Source organism: Alternaria triticimaculans (genome assembly GCF_023758025.1).
Source record: "Alternaria triticimaculans strain BMP 0046 chromosome Unknown scaffold_12, whole genome shotgun sequence".
NCBI lineage: Eukaryota > Fungi > Ascomycota > Dothideomycetes > Pleosporales > Pleosporaceae > Alternaria > Alternaria triticimaculans.
In genome coordinates, this window is record NW_026055969.1 from 596476 (window position 1) to 616530 (window position 20055).

Consider the following 20055-nt stretch of genomic DNA (forward strand, 5'->3'; position numbering starts at 1 on the left):
AGTCCACCATACCGCTAAGCCATGCTGATGTTCTAGTCTTACGCAGCACTCGGGGATGCAGCTGTGTTGGAGCACGTGAAGACGCGTCAAAGCCCTGGGCCGAATCATGGCACCCGCGCAATCTTTGGCCCATCAATCATTGTTGAAATCCGTTGATTTGGTAGCATACTCTATGGATCCATGCAGTTCCCCTTCGTCATCACATTAACGACGCGAACGTGCTGTGTCGCACAGTGACTACTACCGTTTTGGTGCTATGATGCCATGTAATCCATAATGTAGTCGATCTTCGGCTTCATGAGCAGCAAGTAATGCTCTTCCGGGATAAGCGCTATAGGTTCCCGAGCCACGAAGACAGCCCAACTAGACTCTTTGTCAAAACTCCACTCCCAACATGTAGACTCGAAATTGGGGGCGTTCGGGGCATCGTATCTCTGGAAATGGTCTTCTTTGAGCAACTCGCCGAGTAATCTGATGTACCCATAGGGCTCTTTTGCAACACGATGGTTCGGGAAGAGGAGCTTGACTTGTTTGACGTTGCGCAGACGTCTGAGCAGACCCACGAGGGCTGTCCGGTTGGCAGAGTCGTCGAGTGGCATTACAAACTGTAGCTCATCGAGATGCATACATTGCCTGTTCAGCGGGTACTCGCACCATTTCCTGATGGTCTCATGGTCGCAGTGAATCCTCAACTTCTTGACATCTTGGAGAAGCTCTTCGACTTGCTGACCGGCAACTCGTGTGGAGTTCCTGGCGAGCACAAAGAGGGTACTGTGGATGGCAAGGCGACGGAACTCAGCGTTGAACTGGCGGCAAACCAGCCGTATCGCAAGGTTGGTACTAGCTTTGTACCTCTCATCTATCGTAGAACAAGTTCGTCCCTCATTGGACTCGTGGTGTTTCGTGAGTCCCGCGTCAGATTGTTCCAGCGCGTATGCGACAATCTCTAGGCGGAGCTCGATAGGTAAAGAGAGAAAGGTCGCCTTTGAGGCGGTGTGAGACATGACGTGGTGCCACAGGGGGTTAAGACAGCGAGTATGGCCGCTGCGTAAACTTTGTGCTCACAGACACTGGCCATTTGCAAGCTCGAAGCAACAACCCAGCTGACGCGAAAGAAGCGCGCCTGATGCCAGCGCGGGCCCGTGCGTAGACATCTGATAAGATTTCACGACCCCGCCAATCTCCGACTCCGAGCTTGCGTCGCCCCATCTTGTACCTCATCGCGTCCACTCATGCGCACTTCATCCATCTCCATCATTCTGTACACGCTTACAGGTGCATCACATGCTTTGTACTCGGGAAAGTACTGCCCTTTGGCATGTGAGACCGGCGTCAACTATGTAACCTTCAACGACACCGACCCTTCGCTTTCGAGCAAGATCCGAGGATGCCAAAGTGAATTACGCGTCACATCACTGTATCTGTGCTTCGACGAGTTCTGCATACAGGACAGCCAGACAGGAAAATGGATCGAGAACCAGAATCCCTGGTGTGAAGCACACGCGAACATTACATTACCTTCCTTTCGCGATATTCTGGACCAATGGACCCCTGACGACAAGGCTAGAGTGACGCGACTGTCAGCTGAAAAGGCACTCAGGTTTCCGACCATTGATGAAGTTGTGATACCAAGTGATGAGCTTGTAAGGCGAGCTTTCACCACCATGGTACGTTCCTGCTTGTACGGCCGATAAGACTATGGAGTGCTAAATGTGGCGTACAGGAAGCGGCATTCTGGGAATACGAGATCCATCTCGTGTATGGGTAAGTCGAGCCTGTATCCCGTTAGGCGCGACTTCGCTAATATAATACCCATAGCTGGTACATGTACTACTTCTGGCTCGTAGTAGTGGCCGTTGGTGTAACGACGCGTATACTGTCACTTCTACGCAGTGAACAGCGGCACATGTCATACAAAACAGTCCCAGAAGTCGAATCCGGCCGGATTTCTGGACCTCGAAGTCCCTTGGTTTCCCTCCGAACATGGCTCAGGCGATACGTTACTACACCTGCCGCTTTTGGTGATCGTTGTTCTCGACCGTACGGCTGGTGTACCATCCCACCACGGATCCAGTCGCTTACCATCTTTCTTTTTGTCGCGCTCAACGTTGTTCTCTGCAGCTGCTCCTACCGTCTCACCGAAGGCAACCTTTATTGGCCGAAGAAGTCAGTGCAATTCCTCCGTTTTGTATCGGATCGTACGGGAATCATATCGCTCGCGAACTTCCCACTCGTCTGGCTCTTTGGTATGCGCAATGATCTTTTGATCTGGGTGACTGGATGGGGTTTCGGTACCTACAACGCTTTCCATCGGTGGGCGGCAAGGGTTGCCACAGTACAAGCCGTAGTGCACAGTGTGGGATACACGCTGATGATACTGGAGCGCGGAGGATGGCCATCTTTCCTAAACTACTGGACGAAGCACTACTTTTGGAACGGCGAACTGTCAACCATCGCCATGTGCGGTCTTTTGGCGTTCTCGTTCTACGGTATCCGCCGTGCGCACTACGAGTTCTTCCTCGTCACGCACATAGCGCTCTCGATCGCAACCCTCTGGACTATGTACTACCATGTTGAGATTTTCACTAATGGCGAGTGGAACATATTCATCTGGCCATGCGTTGGTGTCTGGGTCTTTGACCGGATCATGCGCCTCTCACGAATCTTAGCTTTCAACCGCAGCCCGCTGAGTACCAAGGCTAGGGTTACTTATGACCCTAGCAGTAACCTCGTGCGTATGGAAGTCGATAGTAGTAAGAGCTTAGTAGCCCCAAGGCCTGGCTCTTACTACTACATCCACGTGTTGGATGATCTGTTCTATGCACATCAGAGCCATCCGTTCACGTTGGCATACAGTTCAAAAGATACGGACAATCCTCCATCTACGCCACTATCGCCGCTTTCAGCGAGGCCGGAACACTCGCGTACTTCATCAGCCTCAACCACAGAGTCGGATGCACTCTTGTCGTCTAAAGCCTCGGATGCCTCATTAAACATGGTGTTCCTTATCCGACCGTACGACGGCTTCACATCCCGATTGAAGTCACATTGTCTCTTGCATCCCAAAAGACTCCGCATCCTTGTGGAAGGGCCTTATGGACACACTGTTCCTCTCCGCAGTTCACAAAACATTTTGTTTGTAGTCGGTGGAACGGGTATCGCAGTCCCGCTATCACACTTAGCCCACGTTCTGGCCAGTACATCACGTGTACGCAGTGTGAAGATTGTATGGGCAGTACGCGAGTACGCGTTCCTCACTTCTGTTCTCCGCGACTTTAGAGGCTTGTTGAGTGATGAGAGAGTCGAGATGGAAGTGCACGTCACTCGGGATGATGAGGCAAAAGACGATGTGTTGGGCGAAGACCTGAAGAGCGTAAGAATCATGGCACACAGACCTGACGTACATGAAACAGTTCAAGAGGCTGCTAGAGATGCGGGCCAGCAACGTCTGGCGATTGTGGCTTGTGGGCCAGCTTTGATGGCGGATCAGGCTAGGAAAGCGAGTGTCCAGATGTTGGATAAAGGTTATAGAGGGGTGGAGTACTTTGAAGAAAGCTTCAAGTGGTAGGGCACATGACATCAGGATAATTCGATGGATTCAGTTCGTGCCCAACATTATCCCAGTTTACAGATCTGCTTTCTCCTCTGTTCTTTTAAGTTGAATGTACCACTCCGCGACCTCTCTCACGCTATCCTCTAACCCCCTAATCTTGTCACCATTCATCAGCATCTTCTCCGTCATGCTTGATTCGACGCGGAATGGCATGTTGATAGGCACCTTCTGGCGTCCCAATGTGAAAACCCCAGTCTTGACCTCCTTGGCAAAGTCTCGCTCGATCATGTCCGCCACAGAGTTCCAGAGTTTGTCACCATCTGTCCCCTCCTCCACCGTCCCAGCGGCAACATACCACTTGGGCAGATCCTCGCCTCTAACCCTCTCATCTAGCGCCTCGATATGAATGCGAGCGCAGTCTTGCACATGCACGAAACCAAACGCATACCGTGGTGCCACATCATCGAACAGCAATGCCTTGCTCTGTCGATCCATATGCGCACGCGCTTGCTCCGACGTTGTGCAGAACTCCGAAGGGCCGATGACGGTACCGGGTATGATTTGCGTGATAGAGAAGGGGAGCTCGTGGGAAGCTTGGAGATCAGCGAGGTAGGTCATACATTGGGCTTTTGCGGAGCAGTAGGCGTTGTGCGGGGATTTGAGAGGGGGTCGATATGCGAGGGATGTTTGCGAGACCTGAACTGCCTCTGTATCGGTCAGTAAGACGCATGAAGTGAGGCGCGAGAGCAGAAGCAAAGAGACGTACCGTTCAAGACGCGTTCCATACGCGTACCCAGTGTATCGCCGTCTTCAGAGTCAACAAGCCCCGCCCCCGCCTGCGTAAACACCATCCTCTTCACTGTGCCAGACTTGCGCCCTGCTTCTATCAAGCCCCTCGTCGACCTGATATATGGATGGTAGATGTCGTTGTCAGGATCCAGATGGAGCATCGGCCATGCTCCTGCTATGTGCACAACATAGTCGACACCCGCAACAGCTTCATCGTATGCTCCCCCGACCGCATTGTCTGGCACGGCGACGTATTCGATTAGGTCGAGGTAGGGCTGCACAGAGGGCCCGGTTTTGATCGTTTCGATGGCGGAGGCGCGGCGCACGATGCACCGGACTCGATAGCCAGTTTGCAGCGCGTAGACCACACAGGCATAGCCTATTGTTCCGTTTGCGCCTGTTATCTAGGTACCCGGTCAGTTTCGTTGTGCTGGGGACGATGGAGGTTGACTTACAGCGACAAGGCCTCGAGCTCCGCGATCGACCGTCATGCTTCAGTGCCGCGGCGGTGAAGTTTCCCAATATCGCGAGTGCTTCATGCCTGAGTCAGAAGCTGGGAAGTACATGGTTGATATGGAAATTGTTCGAGTCTTACTGAGATTCTTGCCGATGGAGTGCAGCTTAGATGAATGGGAGGGTAAGCCGGGCCAAGCCGTTCCGAGCAGCGTTCCGACATCCCTCGGCATTCAGCGACGTGGAGCTTGTCGTCATTGGACGTTTATCCACCAACACTCCTCATCCACGCGATCATTGCGCGAAGGGAGCTTTATTATGCCTAACTTGCCTCCTTTCAATACAACAGATGGTTGGGATATTGGCTGAAGACACGTGTATTGGAACACGACAGCACGCAATCGCGAAGCTTTCCTCATGCCGCCATGAGAAGCTCAACATCATCGTCGTACGCTCCAGAACCCACGCGCGTTTCGCATCATAGGCATAAACTGGCACCACCGGGTAGGCTGGAGCCTTTTCAAGCGAATTTGCCACAGTCCTCGCTCTCAAAGCACCTCCTACACGCGCGCACGATGCCACGCTCCTCGAACGGAACCCGACCGCACTCGTCCACAACCAAGGTGCCGGCATCGTTGTAGGAAGCGATGTGTGCGTATCCTTCGAGCGTTATGATAGATGTAATTGCGGCTTGGCTGTTCCACGACTCGGAGGCAGCAGTTGGACAAAATGGCGAGCTTAACCATCAAGAAGATACCTAGGTATGACAAGTTGGCATCTGGCATGCTACATGCCTATACAATGGCAAGCAATAGCCAGGCATACTGGCATGCTATAAGTTCGGCGGATACGAGCGACGGGACAGTAAGCCACAGGGAGCGGGGGCAGGACACAGCAGAGAGAAGCATGAAGTTCGGCAGTTCTAATCAGCATCAACAGTTGCCGCCGGATGCCCATATATATACATCGAGAAGAGATGTTGCCAGCATGGCCAATTGATAAGCTGAAGCAGTTACAGTGATAACGCTGCATTCTGCAAGCTTCCCTTCTTTTAGGACCAGTCGCCTTCATCCTCAACCACTTCGCCACGTTCCGAGGCCCCCAGCAGCCCGCGGACGGTCCACGGTCTGTACTCATATCCCGGCGGTATGTTCGTGTTCAAGAACTCGACACCCGTGTCCAAATGCTCAGCACACTTGTGGTAGTTATCGTAAACATACTTCTCGGGATTGTGACAGACCAACCAATCTCCGACCATCTTGTGCTGCTTTGTCGGCGCCGCCTTTTCGTCTTTCCAGTCGGTGTTGTGAAAGATCTCACGATTCTTGAATCCTAGCTTCTGCGCGCAGGACACTCGCTCGAACCTACAGTTTTGGGGTTAGTCGCTAGTGTTTCTCCACGATCTATATCGGCATACCTCAGCTTATTGTGCACCTTGGTTGCAAGCGCAACGTGCTGCTTCCCGGCAACATGTAGACAGGCTGCTAGCGAGTACGCGTCTTCCATGGCCATCGTGCCGCCACTGAACGACGTAGGCAAGAAGGGATGGGCAGCATCGCCCAGCTGCACGACATGGCCGCCTTTCGACACCCACTGCGGCTGTGGATCACGCCACATCAGCTTCCAGTCGAGCACCTGATTGTTCGGTGTCGCCTTGATCACCTCCGTAACAAAAGGATCCCAATCTTTTACAACATCCAGGATCCTATCCGTGGAAGTGGTTTTCGACCAGCTCTCTGTTGCCGTACCGTTCTCATCCTGATAGAAGTTAGCAACGATCTACAAGGCCAATGTACCAGCGACTACAAACCTTACAAGTCAATAGATAGCACAGCTCGCCATTGTCATGAGAAATAACCATGTGCGCACCAGGACCAATATACATGAAACCACGGTGATCGTGCCCCAGAAACTCCCTCGCAACAAGGGGATACTTGTCCATCGCCGGCCCAGTAGGAAAAGAAGTCCTGTAAACAACAAAGCCAGAACTAATCGGCTTCTCTCTATTCCCGTCGATGATCTCGCGGGACCTAGAGCCTACACCATCTGCGGCTACCACCACATCTGCAGTTATCTTCTGACCGCTTTTGAGAACAACACCGCCTGATGTGTTTGAGTCAAAGTATACGTCCACTTTCGCGTCGTACGTTATGGGTATACCGAGCTCTTTGACGTAGGTATTCAGCAAACTATGCAGCCTCTTTCGGTAGATGCTCAAAGACGGATTTGCAGAATCGCCCGGAGCATGGTGTTGGATGAATGTGCCGTCGTATTTGCGCAGGTCAAAGGTTGGTGGCGATGCGAGGGCCCTGAGGCGTTCTAAGAACCCTGGCCATTTCTTGGGCGTTTCGAGCGCTGAGCTGGTGATCATGATGATCTCACCTGTCGGTTTGTTAGTTTGGTTCTTTTGGAGGTCGATAGTTGGATGGGGAGGTACGTACCCGAGTATTGACCTTCGTCATTCCGTTCAAGAACGCGCACATCGTGTCCTTTGCGGTGGGCCTCGATTGCGAAGGTGAGTCCGCCGATGCCGCCTCCCACGACGAGAATGTCGATCCCGGTTCTTGGTTCTCGTTTCATTTGGGGTTCCTGGGTGTCTGGCATGTTTGATGTTGTTGTTTTGTTCGATGTGGCATTCTCTTCGCATAGATATACTTGAGCATTTCTCACACTCCCCAGGCCTTTCATCGCAAACGGCGCAACAACATACCGGCGGGCGAAAGACTACGGACGGTTGAGGCGGACAGACCCGACAAAATTTTATGGACAGGTCTGCGTTGATCGCTTGGTGGGCCTCGCCTGTCCTGAGGGATGCGATGTTGCATCCGTTCACAAACGCCCCTTCCGGCGTCCCGAAGCTAGCTTCTCTTAAGCTTCTCAGGCATATGGCTACGCGCGTGAACCAAGGCTAAGCACAAATGTATCTAGTACTGGCGGCGAAAATGTCTATGTTGGGTGGCAAGACATATTGTACATCATGTACGATGGCTTGTACAAACGCGGGCCCACATGGCAGTGGTAACATCGTACTATTCTCCACACGGCCATGCGATCAGAGAGTGTGGGATGAGAATCAGCGTGACTCTGGTTGACATCAACATCAAACCAGTATGTGATGTCGACAGTCGTGATTGACAAAGCCGATATCGCGAAGATGTTTCTCATATCGGGTCTACTGGGCAATGAACTACGTTTGCATCTGTTTCTGCATCTCCTGCACGACGACTGCTTGAACCTCGCGCATATGCTTACTCACTATCGCGCCGCCGTATCCACCTTCCAGATCGTCGAGAAGATCTTCGCTGCCCTTGGGGAAGATGCCTACGCTTCTTCCACACAACTCTTGAACCGAAGCAAACCTCACCACAGCATCCACGACTCTGTCCATGGATACAAATCCTATTATGTTAAGAACAGCGCCGTTGTCCTCTACAAAGTCGGGTTGCTTGGCGATGCCGGTATCCACGTACCAGGGTGCAACAAGATTGATGCGGATCGAAGAGTGCATGGCGCGCTCGCGCAGGCTGTACAGAAGTCCTCGAACACCGAACTTGGACATGCTGTATGTGGTGCTATATGGGTATCCAATATAGGCTGCAAGCGAGGCGATGAGAACGATGCTGGGCTTGAAAGTTGTTGCTGCTGCGCGCGGGAGGCGGAAGTGATGTAGTGCTAGATAGCAGGTATTGTATACTGCCTCAAGATTGACGGAAACGCAAGCAAAGCTTGGAGGAGGTGGTGGGGTGTCTCCTGGGTTTGGCAACGTGGCTGGCACCATGTCGAAGAGGTTCTTCTCGGCAAGGATGCCTGCATTTGGGATCACTATGTCAATCTGCCCATCTCCAAAGATGATTGCAGACTGGAACATGGAGGCTTGGTCCTCGTAGGATGTCACGTCGCATTGTACGAACTGCACCCTGAGGCCTCGAGTGGTTAGATCTGCAGAGGTGGGAGTACCAAGTTAGTATGCTTATCACATGCAATTTGCATGGTCAGAACTTACCCTGGATGACGCCCCCAGCCGTATCGTGTAGATCAGCCATGGTGACTATTGCGCCTGCTTCGGCCATCTTTATCGCGCAGGCTAGACCAATGCCAGATGCTGCGCCAGTGATAAGCACCGAACGATGTTTCAGGTTGGATGTATCCAGCACACTGTTAAAGTCGATGGGAGTGGCCATGGTTGGAGTAGCGGTGTTCGCCATGTTGATCAAAGAGTGGCAAGTAGAAGGTTGTAGGCGTAAAACAATGATGCTCAGTCGAACGCAATCGCCTGGTAGATAAGTGAAGAATCGACGTCGCGCAGACGCTACGCAGTAGAATGCAAGGGTGGATAGCGAGTGGCTACAAAGCGGGGAAAATGGCCAAGCAATCAGTGACGCTGGGCACAGCTGAGAATCCCATGGTTGCCCAAAGAGACACATGCGAGCAAATCGGGGCAAAGTTCGACATCTCGATGGGGGCTGCAGGAGGAGGCGGGGTTTGCCAAGATACAGTATGTCATGCGGGGAAGGAGCTACTCCATCACCAAACACACCCGGCCCGGGCGAATTTTAGATTGCCGTTGAGTGAGGCATCGATCATGAGTGAGCCGATGAGTGCTCCTTTACAGCGGATATGTCCGAGGTTCCAAGCCGGTACGTACGCATAGCATCCCGCCAGAGTGTAGCATTTGATCGGGGCAAAAGGTGCTTCTTAGGAGAGTTGCATCGGGATCGCATCAACCCAAAGTAAATGACCAGTTCCACTCTCTTACCACTTCTTCCCAGTCCCTTCTTTGACCACCTTCAAGCTTCGGTCGCCACACTTCTTTCAACACCTTTTGGACACATTCAACGTTCTCGTACCGATTCCTATTCTGGATATCCTCTAGCCTCTGGAAGCACTTCTCGATGGCCGCTTCATCATCTAGCTCGGCTCCAGCGAGAAATATTGGGTAGAGCAAACTTGACTCCGCGGCGCTTCCAGGTGGTATACGAGCGATGAATTCCATAGCGCGTGATGCACAGCCCGCAATATTGGCTGAATGGCTAGGAGAGGTGCGGTAGAGCTGAATGAGAGCTGCTAAACGGTAGGCTTCTGCCAAGGCGATGAGGTCGAGAGCTATAGGAGTATCGACGCCAAGTGCAAACGGGTTGTCGTAAGCCCAATTCTGTATACCCTTCTCGATCACGTTGAAAGACGCTTCGGTAGCGAGGGGAAACGCGGGACTCGAAGAGGTGACATACTGTATCCGTGAAATCAGGTCGCATAGCTGGTATGAGATGCCCATGAGCGGGTCGATTGTGCCTGGCATTAGGGCGGCGCTGATTGGTATCAAGCCCTGCTCTGCCGAACAGGCCTTTCCGGCGTTTGACACCCGCGCCATGAGCGAAGCAGAGGCGAAGTGGTAAGTGAAGTGTCGATGCAGAGAATCAACTTCAACACAGTCCATGATGCTCTGTTCCGGAGTGAGCGCACTAAGTATCCGTTGCACACTCTTCAATTGCGATATCCATCTCGTAGTTTTGACACCATTGAGTGCTTCTAGTCCTACCAGGATGAGAATCACCGCAGTGACCTGGTAGGTATCTTCTGGTAATCCACCCGACGGGTTCAAGCGCTCCTTGATGAACTGATAGCACTTCCTCTCGTGGCGGGAGGATACGGCGCGAAGATGTTTGGCGCGTTCTGCGTCCTGGCTTCGCCTCGCCAACTGAGCAGAAGATATAGCCAGGATAGCGTCAAGCATACCTTCGATCTGGAAAGACCAAGGCATGTAGAGGCTGGTGTAGAAACTCGTTGCAATAGGTGCTACTTGGACACTGGGTACAAACGCCTCGATGTAATACTGCAATAAATGCATCCGCTCCGCTCCTTCGTCGCCCGGTAGTGCATCCCATGGATCAAGAGACGAGCGCAGTGGGACTGCGACCTGGCGCTCCGGGCTCTTTGAGCTTGACTGGGACGAAGACGATTCCGAAACGATACTTCGTGGAGTTTGCCATTCGCATAACAGGTTGAGGCGTTTGCAGTTGGCACACTGAGGCTGGGCGCTATCGCACCTCTTCCGCCGGGTTCGGCATGTGAGGCAGCCCGTCCGTGACCTTGGCGCGAATTTGCGTTGACGCGGCTTGGATTCAGCCATGATCTGATGGATAGAAGTGCTGAGAGGAGCTTGATTCGGATAGTCACCGAGGGGACATGGAGACGTGCATCGTTGCGGGTGTGTTGTGTTATTGGCAAAGATAGCTGAAGATTGAGTCAGTCAGATGCCGCGATCGCGGGTGCGGTATCGATAAGGCGTGACTAATCGGAGCATGCACCTCCGAAGGGCGACAGATGCATGGTCATCCACTGCTATCAACCTACGTCAACCGCAATTCACGCGAAGCTCGGGTCGAAACCATCGTATTTCGCATGCGCGAAGGATTGCATCCTACAATGGAGTTCCTTGGCCGCTGTGGCAGACCGCGCCTCCATGCGAAGAGACCACCCACGCCGTCGATGCTCCCACGTGCAGCTGGTTCCTGAGCATCCTTACCGCCTTAGGAAGCATCGCCAGAACTCATATCCGAGGCTAAAGCAGGTGCTGAACTTGACAACACCGCGATCAATCAACATGTCGGGTATAAAGATGATAGGCGTGCGCTCTATTCCTATCTGCACTTCGGAGCGACCCTGATTTCTTAAGGGTAATCATGAAGCTTTTTGCTCTTTCTATCGCCGCTAGCAGTGCTGCTGTTGCAGCCCAAGACAACTTCAATGTCTTCCAGCATATCGGCGGCAACGGACAATGGTTCCCCGGCGAAGAGGTGACGGGCATTTCGTCCGATATACCTACAGGATGCAAGGTCGATCTGGCAGGTAGGGCAGCTTGATTCCGCGATTGAAGAATGCCAGACTAAGAACACATAGCTTTCTTCTCCCGTCACGGTTCGCGGTTCCCAGACCGGTAACTACTGCACGCGCTGTATATGAGGCATAGGCTGACTTTGTCTCTTTACCTTTATAGTGGCGCCTACAATGGGTGGGTTGAATTTGCCAATTACATCCAAGCTGCCGGAGACATCACCATCACCGACGAGAAACTCGCGTTCCTCAAATCCTGGAAGCCGGTTCTCTCAGACCCGGACGCTCAAATCGCTAATCTGAGCCCGACCGGCTGGAAAGAACTACACGAGATGGGTACAACGTGGCGCCTTCGTTACCCCGACCTGTACAAGTACAACACCGCATTTACTATGTGGGCAAACTACTACACGTCTGGTCCACGCGTTCGGGACAGCGCACGCCTGTTCGCTCAAGGTTTCGTGGGGCCCAACGCTACAGACCTCACTACAATCTATGCCCTCAACGCGAGCGACCCTGCCAGTTGGGGCAACACTCTTGCTCCCAGCGACCTGTGCAAGGCCTATGATGACGCGGGTGGAGGTCCTGCCAAGGAGACGTGGGACTCTATGTACCTTCCCCCGATTGCCGCCAGGCTCAACGGGAAGATCCAAGGCCTGAACCTTACAACGAGTCAAGTCGACCAGATACCCTACTTGTGTGGATTCGAGACCCAGATCACCGGCCGTCGAAGCCCCTTTTGCGATATCTTCACACAGGAAGAGATCTTGCAGTATGAGTATGCGCAGGATTTGCGTTATTGGTACGGCACCGGTCTGGGATCCGATATCGAGAAATACCAGATGTTGCCTATCGTTGACATGACTGTGCAACGCTTTGTTGATGGTCCAGACGCGACCTACAAGACGGGCAATGGCACTTTTGTCCCTCCAAAGATCATGGCCAATTTCGCAAATGATGGCCAAATCAACCAGCTGGCCGCTGCGATCGGTGTTTTCGACAAACAACAGCAGCTTCCTGGTAACATGTCGTTGTCGGACCGACTCTTCCGCTCCTCTCAGGTTGTGAAGATGCGCGGAACTGTTGCATTCGAACGCCTCTCTTGTCCTGCTCCTGCCCACAATAGCACATACGGCTCTGGCTATGCAACCAACTACAACGGCACCGCCTCTCAAGAAACTTTCGTGCGCATCCGCATTAACGAGGTTGTCTACCCTGTTGTGGACTGCACCAGTGGTCCTGGCTCATCTTGCCCCCTGTCTCAGTACCAAGATATCATCAAGGCGAAGCGTGCAGAGGCCGGTGACGTGACCAAGCTGTGCAACATGACGGGCGAAGGCCTTGCGGCACAGCCAAAAGCAACCTTTTTCTTCGATAATACACTTCCGTGGCAGACAGTTGTTAAGCCCTAGACATAAAATCAGGTGTTCGATAGTCCAAAATCATGTTATTCATCGCTGGCGTTCCCACGTATGCTTCTGTGCCGCTTGATGTGTTTTTGTGCCGCAATAAGGCTGTTGTCAACGTTGCGCAATTGACATGGGCCGCACTTTCTACCCCAAGCACGGTCGAGTTGCTGAGATCGCAAGGCTCAACGTGCATCGCATTCATACAGCGGCTTCGGCCACCGACGATTGACATGTACAGGGCGCGCGCGTTCGTCACTAGGACGCGCCAACCCCACTTTCCAGCTATTGGATCGCGCCTGTGCACAAGACGCACGCCCTACACCCAAATGACCCTCCTCCGCTCTTCACGCAAGCCAACCTGCACATCATGCAAGACAGAATACCAACAAGAGCTTCAAAAACGTACGGCGCGATCCTGCGGCGTCGTTGGCATATGTCGATGTGACCTGGCTCTCGTACGACTAGCCTTTTACACCCGTGCCTCAGGAGTACAACACTCGCACCGCGCATTCTTTGCTACCCGTCGGGAAGTCCACAAGCACTAGCGTATTCCGGGAGAAAGTGGCTTCAGCGCAAGTCTCCCATTGGACCCATCTGGCGCAATGCTGGCGTCAAACTGTCTCCACATTGCGCCTCTCAGGCGTATGGTCATGTTTTCGACAAGCAAAGCCGCTGAAACAAGCCTCCCACGCCTTTCAGGTCAATTACCGAAACAGTCAGCACTGCGACGGCAAAGTCATGTTGGTCCTTGGAGTCATAGGGTGTGCGATTCTCGGATGTCTGAATCGGTACAGTGGCCTGAGCTGTGGGATGAGTATAAGATGGTGTTGTGCGCAGCTGAAGTGATCTAGACATTACCAGCACATTCTTCTTCTGACAACGTGGGCTCAAACAAATCGGCAGATTTGGTACCGGTCCCACAGAAAGGACAAAGCACCCTGATCCACAGTATTCAATCGAGTACGTTTGCCATCATTCTCGACACGCAAGCTTCAAATCGGCATCAACATCGGCGTATCGAGCAAGGCTCATATATACACCACTACACCGCCTCTAAAGCCATCTGAATCGAAAGAAACACGCCCAAGTTCTCGTATATCGAAGATGTCAGGCTCTTCCGCGACGACTCCTCGCACTTCTTTCGAATACATCAAGACACCAGTCCAGGCATCTTCATCATCAACGTCTGTTGTTTCGTCATCGGCATCTACACTGAAGGAACCGAGCAAAGCTCGGGGCCTCTGGAACTCCATCAAGCGCCACGCGAAAGAGCACCATGAGGGCATGAACGCAGCATATGCTACATACTATGGCTCGGGCGCGAACGGACAAGGGCAGAAAGTCTGGGAATATCGAAGAGGAAGCAAGCAGGGAACGACGGATATGAAGCGACAATAGTGACAGATGTGTTGGTATGGTTCCGCGTTTCAGGGTTGGATTCAGCAGCCTCGACATGCTGCATGAGGCTCATGTGCTTCAATTGTGTGTACTAGGGGGGTATTTGGCGTTGGAGTTGATGCTTATATACCTGTTTCTTTCCTGGAAGTACTATTTTTTGCCGAATCGTATGATGACTCTTCGTCGCTTTATTTTGTGGCGTCGCTGCTGAACACGGCAGCGGTATGTGATTCGGCTCACAGGGGAAGTGCTGTTATAAGGCTTCCAACCCAGGACAGCCCGTGGACTTTTCCTAGACCCTCTTTGTGTTCGCCCGGAAGGGCGTATTATGGATTATCCTTGCGCTTCATTGGTGCACATGCGTTGAAACTATCATTACTACGCAGACCAGCGGATAAAACTCAATACAGCCGCCTCCAACATGCAACTATGCTATCTACTCCTGGCTCCTTTCTACTAGATCTTCGATCCCAGTTCTAACTCCCTCGATGATATCACGCATGAGCTGCTCTTCCACAGCATCCTCAGCCCAGCAGAAGTTCAACGTCGCGTTTCCATCGCCACCTGTTACAACATTGAGTTTCAAAGCATTGGCCACAATATTGGGAGATTGGCTGAACACCATCCGACCGACAGTCCATACTCCTTCACTCTGAGTATGCTTCCAGACTCCTGCACTTGACAATTCTGCTGCAGACTTGCGAGGCTTACCTAATTTGTCGAAGAAATGTTGCTGCATAGAAGAGATGTATTTCAGCAGCGCGACGGGGTTATCGACGCCAGATTTGGCGACTTCTGTGGATATGGTGGATTTCACTGCGCGTGCAGTGTCCCATGAGAACTGCTGTAGGACACTCAGTCCTGCTGAATCTTTGAGTTTGGGTTCTCGAGATGCGACGCGCTCGTGAAGGTAGGCATATTCGGCAATCGTCATGGTCATCTGCTGTGCCTCCACGTTCAGGAATTTCTTTATCGATATCGGGCCTTCAATGTGAAGCCTCTCACAGTCTTCTGCTGAGAGGCAGGTGAAGAGTGACGCGGCGAGAAGGCATTGTAATGTTGCTGTTACGCTTGTCTTTTCAGATCGGCTGACTTGAGCCAGCTTGTCCGTAGTTGCTTTCGACAGGACGAGTGTGCGATAATGTGGTGGCGGAATCGGCGTAGCGTTCGGCTGTATAGCGTTGCCCGCCCATAGCTTCGGAGGTCGCTTTGCGAATACCGAGGGTAACAAGGCACCAAGAATGGCCTTGATGAAGTAAGGCCACGTTATAGTCATTGGATGTAAGTCCTCTAATGGCGGCGCTAGATCCGCAGACGAAGATTTGACAATCGCATCTGCGATGCCTTCCGGAGTGTTGAGGCCAGCCAGGAATGATTTGTGAAACGAGAAGGCTGACGTTCCGTCTGCTAGCGCATGATGCCACATCCACGTCGCCGTGAACTTGGATGTGTCTTGTGCTGAAGTCAGGACCAGCAGCCGCCAGAAAGGCTTCGAGCCTATGTTGTCCTTAAAATCGCGGCTATGCTGCTGCCCTAGATATCGATCGAGCTCTTCGTCCGCCTCGCCATCGTTTGGGAATGGTGTCTTTCTCTCGCATATCTCTACGCAGGTGCGTAGATCGATCTCAGGGAGTTGCGCGAAGTATACGTTGGGATAGGGTTGATCTTCATTCAGCGTGATGGTTGTCAGGACCGGGTGCTGGGCAATAACTTTTCGGAGCGCAGTATAGATTTGCAGTTCGAGCGACGATTGAGGATTCCTTGATGCCACATATTCTGCGGTAAAGCCAACGTTCTTGTAGAACCCGAGATGGTGTCGCGCGGTGCTGTATGTTTCTAGTCTGCCGCATGGGCGCAGCTTCTTGAGGTTTGAAAGGTCGGCCATTCTGCACAGGCGGGAGCGGCTCTGAGGAAGCAAGAGAACTCATGGGTATCGCAGCATCCTACAGACAATATGTAGATCTGTAAATCCCTCACACTCGCAAGGGACGCCGCAAGGGGATGGAGGGATTACCAATGCAAGTACTGACTCGTGTCGCAACTCAACAGAGGACAGCGCGGCGAGAGCTCTTGCTACATCATGAAGAGTCGGACGTGCATCGCTGGCGAACTCGGCCTACTACGTACTCTCGTATACCCGTGGCTAGCTATACTGATGGTGTTGTGTTGATGCATTTGTTGTGGCATCGAACGCCGCCAAGACCAGGCAGGTGCTCCTAGCTTTCCGACGGGATCAATCCCGGTTTTCCTACCTAGGTACGTTCGTGCATTGAAAAACACGACCAACACGACCAACTCGATCCAACACATGACGACAGAGCCGCGAGACGCACCTGACAGTCCAACGGAGGGCTTCTTGGCTAGCTTTTATCCTCCTACCATAGGGCTGAAGGATCAATTCAACCCCAAAGATGGGTTCACGACATGCGCAAGCGTGCACCAACGGCATGGGTCCAACATTAACCGGGGGCCAAAAGGACTAATGGGGCAAGCACCATACCTTGAGCGGCATAACACCATATCGACGGGCTCTAGAAGGTCCTCGTATCTGGAAATGCCCTCTAACCGGTATGATGAGTTCCCCAATCACGGCAGTCCTATAGAAAATGTATGCCTCCCGGCTTCAGCCTCGGATCGCCATCGCTTCAGCCACAGGCAGGCCGTGACTTTGATATAGAGAGAGCGATGAGATCAATGCTTCACACGGCGAGTGCATCGCTGTCCTGCCTTTACCGGCCACCATGGCTCCCTACCCGACGCCTCTCGAGGCAACATTCACGTTGGATGCACGACTGGACTGGAAACTGGAGCCACGATCAACAGACAACGAGTCACCACCGTCCAAGAGTCCAGCAGAAGAAAGAGCTGCTGCCTCGATGTTTATTGGTATATGTCTGGCCGTCACATTTGTACTCGCAGCGCCTATAGTATGGGTATGGCTTGCGGATCGAATCAGAAGGCGGAAACTCGATCCCTTCAGGAAACTTAGGGATCTAGAGCGCGAACGGAAGCGCCCCGGAATTGATCCACCTCCTTATGCCAAAGCATCGTCCAAGGATTCGATATGGGCGAGGCAGGAGAAGTATGCAACCAAGAAACCGCCGAGAGTCATCACGGCCGATCAGGTTCTGGGCATCGACAAACGATCCTACCTGCAACGCATCATCCCTCAGAGTGGTTGGTCAACTCCATGCTTTGTCTTGGAGCTTCCACTGATATGTCGCTATAGAAGGATCATCACAACTACTCACCGTAGCGCCTGCACACTTTGGCTGGGCTAGACAAGCCGCCACTTCTTCGGTGGACGAGCAATACATCAGCCCATGGGACGCAGAGCATACCCCGAATCCAGTCATTTTTCCATGGCTCCAAAAGAAACGACCATTCCAAAACGACATCAATAGCGAAAGCTCGGAGAGACTGCAGGTCATGGCCATGAGCAATAGTTCATCACCACTTTTAGTCTCACCAGCGGGGCCCTCCTCATATGCTCAAGCTGACAACCCCTTCCTTGACTCCCCCACAGAATACACAAGCTCTCCACCTGACAGTGAGCAATCTTACGAGGCTTCAGAAACAGCTCCCAGAGAGCGTCCAGCGTCCAACCAATTGAGCGATCAAGCGCAAAACTCCGATGGGTCTTCGAGCCTTTACCGATGTGACACATGTCAGACGACATACCATTCGCAGGGGCAGTTGAAGTAAGTCGCCAGCCTGGCGTTTCATTCGCAAATATTGAAAAGATCTGGAGCTAACACACTCTTAGTGTACACTTGAACCGCAAGCACCGACGGCGGTATCGATGCAGGCACTGCGAATCAGCTTTCGCACTCAAAGCTGATCTCAAGAGACATGAGCGCGGCGTTCACAAGGACATTTACGCAACGCAAAAGTTTTATTGTCCCAACCCTACGTGTTCAATCCCCGAAAAGAAGTTCACGCGTAGAGATAATTTCGAAAGGCATGTGCGAAGATGCCGTATTCGCGAAATTTGACGGGTAGAAATGATCAAGACATGAGTAGTATTCCGAAAGCCTTAATTGTCCGGTCGCAGTCGACTACATACACTACAACATCTCGGCGGACATGTTACGGCACGCATTGTGAGTAATGCTCGCTGCTTACTTTACACGTTCCCTGCGCACAGGTCGTTGGACCAGTCCACGTGGCACCTCCACACTGCGCGTATAGTGCGGCTCCCGCAGCCGGCGCTTCTGGTGCTGGAGCTGGCTGTTGAGGCGCTGGTGTGGAGCCACTGCCGCCATCTTGCCCAGCCGCACAAGTCAGTGGCGCAGGCCCTGGAATGGAATAGGCCTTGCCACCCATGTAGGGCTTCCCAGTGGTGTCATAGATACTGAGTTGGATACCGGGGTCGTTGGCTTTGTAAGCACCAGGGAAAGAGACGAAGTTGGAGCCCTTGTTTGTGCCACTACCCGAGACGCGGATCTGTGCGCATTCCATGTAGAATTGGGCGCCGCCTGTTGAACATCAGCAGGTTGATAGTGCGATGGCCTGGGCTCATTACCTTGCGCCGAAGCGCTGTGGAGGGCGATGAGCTCGACACGCAGCAGATAGTCGCCCGGAGCAACACAAGTAGGCATGTTGAAGTAGTGCCAACCTCCGTTGGCAATCATCGTGTCCACAGCCCATTTTCCGTTACTCAGACCGTCTTGGGCAACCTTGAACCATTGAAGGCCTGTGGTGCCAGTAGTTGCGGCATTGTCTACCTTGGCAAGGTAGTATTGTATCGGCCCTGCGGTGGATACATTAGCTATCTGCTTCTACATGACCGAGAGAGCTATCATGAAGCGCCACCTACCTTTGTGGCTCGCAGCAATAGGATGATCGGGATCGTTAGCACCCTGCTTTCCACCTATGACGTGTCCCCACCTGTTCAGCGAAGTCAGTGTTCATCTTCCATACGGTTCGTACATCGGAGTTCCCACCATGCGCCGACCTTTGCTCCAGCCGGAATGCTTATCACAGTGCTATCTGTATGCTTGATGTCTTTGTTGCAAGCAAAAGCCGCGTCGTTGACATTTGTGATAGGGTAGTCAGAATCGGGGGCGCGGACGCCCTTCAGTTGACCCTGCTCCACGCCGTTGACAGAGACTTTCTGAAAAATGGTATGGGCTGAGACAACACTTGCCAGCGCGAAGAGGATAAGATTCTTCATATTGGAGAAGTGTATTACGGTAGGGGTTTGAGACTTGCCGGAGTGGATGGGAGTGCAGTGAAGTACCATTCAAGATACTGATGGTCATCATGATTTATCATGGATTATATTAGCTAAACAAATTGGAGCGCGTGGCCTAAGCTGGTCGAAATGACTGATAATACGAATCTCGATAATGCGAGCCATGTGCTGTGGTCGTAGATTGCCGTACCGATCTTTGGGCGAGTCTTTGCAATCGTACACTATACATTAGATTATGGGTGGCTAAGATACCTTTATATGCTGATCGGCCTGGGTGCTCCGTGCCTAATCGGACTAAGATTAGATGCCCCATAGTATGTCAAGTCATATGCAATATGTCGCTTGCGCAAGACCTGACAGGGATGCGGACACACAGGCTATGGCTGGTCGGAGTTGGCCACGCTCATGACGGGTTCTGTAAGTCT

The 20055-nt window shown here is 52.5% G+C and overlaps 10 protein-coding genes across 10 annotated transcripts; 3 read left to right on the forward strand and 7 right to left on the reverse strand.

Annotated features, from left to right (window-relative positions):
- Positions 1 to 254: 254 nt before the first annotated feature.
- On the reverse strand, positions 255 to 1004 carry J4E78_007732 (uncharacterized protein; the record flags this gene model as incomplete). Its single annotated transcript, XM_049368336.1, has 1 exon — positions 255 to 1004. The coding sequence occupies one exon, from the start codon at positions 1002 to 1004 to the stop codon at positions 255 to 257; it is 750 nt and encodes a 249-aa protein (XP_049219990.1).
- A 756-nt stretch (positions 1005 to 1760) lies between these two features.
- On the forward strand, positions 1761 to 3568 carry J4E78_007733 (uncharacterized protein; the record flags this gene model as incomplete). The annotated part of the gene is made up of 2 exons (XM_049368337.1): positions 1761 to 1764; positions 1929 to 3568. 2 exons carry the CDS (start codon positions 1761 to 1763, stop codon positions 3566 to 3568), a joined length of 1644 nt encoding a protein of 547 aa, XP_049219991.1.
- Positions 3569 to 3625: 57 nt separating this feature from the next.
- Positions 3626 to 4833, reverse strand: J4E78_007734 (uncharacterized protein; the record flags this gene model as incomplete). Its single annotated transcript, XM_049368338.1, has 3 exons — positions 3626 to 4260; positions 4320 to 4746; positions 4798 to 4833. 3 exons carry the CDS (start codon positions 4831 to 4833, stop codon positions 3626 to 3628), a joined length of 1098 nt encoding a protein of 365 aa, XP_049219992.1.
- A 1013-nt stretch (positions 4834 to 5846) lies between these two features.
- J4E78_007735 (uncharacterized protein) lies at positions 5847 to 7399 on the reverse strand (the record flags this gene model as incomplete). The annotated part of the gene is made up of 4 exons (XM_049368339.1): positions 5847 to 6159; positions 6213 to 6553; positions 6606 to 7177; positions 7237 to 7399. The coding sequence occupies 4 exons, from the start codon at positions 7397 to 7399 to the stop codon at positions 5847 to 5849; spliced, it is 1389 nt and encodes a 462-aa protein (XP_049219993.1).
- Positions 7400 to 7982: 583 nt separating this feature from the next.
- J4E78_007736 (uncharacterized protein) lies at positions 7983 to 8976 on the reverse strand (the record flags this gene model as incomplete). The annotated part of the gene is made up of 2 exons (XM_049368340.1): positions 7983 to 8734; positions 8799 to 8976. 2 exons carry the CDS (start codon positions 8974 to 8976, stop codon positions 7983 to 7985), a joined length of 930 nt encoding a protein of 309 aa, XP_049219994.1.
- Positions 8977 to 9515: 539 nt separating this feature from the next.
- J4E78_007737 (uncharacterized protein) lies at positions 9516 to 10922 on the reverse strand (the record flags this gene model as incomplete). Its single annotated transcript, XM_049368341.1, has 1 exon — positions 9516 to 10922. One exon carries the CDS (start codon positions 10920 to 10922, stop codon positions 9516 to 9518), a length of 1407 nt encoding a protein of 468 aa, XP_049219995.1.
- Positions 10923 to 11475: 553 nt separating this feature from the next.
- On the forward strand, positions 11476 to 13038 carry J4E78_007738 (uncharacterized protein; the record flags this gene model as incomplete). Its single annotated transcript, XM_049368342.1, has 3 exons — positions 11476 to 11641; positions 11693 to 11729; positions 11790 to 13038. The coding sequence occupies 3 exons, from the start codon at positions 11476 to 11478 to the stop codon at positions 13036 to 13038; spliced, it is 1452 nt and encodes a 483-aa protein (XP_049219996.1).
- A 1831-nt stretch (positions 13039 to 14869) lies between these two features.
- On the reverse strand, positions 14870 to 16318 carry J4E78_007739 (uncharacterized protein; the record flags this gene model as incomplete). The annotated part of the gene is made up of 1 exon (XM_049368343.1): positions 14870 to 16318. The coding sequence occupies one exon, from the start codon at positions 16316 to 16318 to the stop codon at positions 14870 to 14872; it is 1449 nt and encodes a 482-aa protein (XP_049219997.1).
- Positions 16319 to 17174: 856 nt separating this feature from the next.
- Positions 17175 to 18046, forward strand: J4E78_007740 (uncharacterized protein; the record flags this gene model as incomplete). Its single annotated transcript, XM_049368344.1, has 2 exons — positions 17175 to 17610; positions 17985 to 18046. The coding sequence occupies 2 exons, from the start codon at positions 17175 to 17177 to the stop codon at positions 18044 to 18046; spliced, it is 498 nt and encodes a 165-aa protein (XP_049219998.1).
- Positions 18047 to 18522: 476 nt separating this feature from the next.
- J4E78_007741 (uncharacterized protein) lies at positions 18523 to 19609 on the reverse strand (the record flags this gene model as incomplete). Its single annotated transcript, XM_049368345.1, has 4 exons — positions 18523 to 18911; positions 18959 to 19186; positions 19253 to 19323; positions 19380 to 19609. 4 exons carry the CDS (start codon positions 19607 to 19609, stop codon positions 18523 to 18525), a joined length of 918 nt encoding a protein of 305 aa, XP_049219999.1.
- Positions 19610 to 20055: the final 446 nt, after the last annotated feature.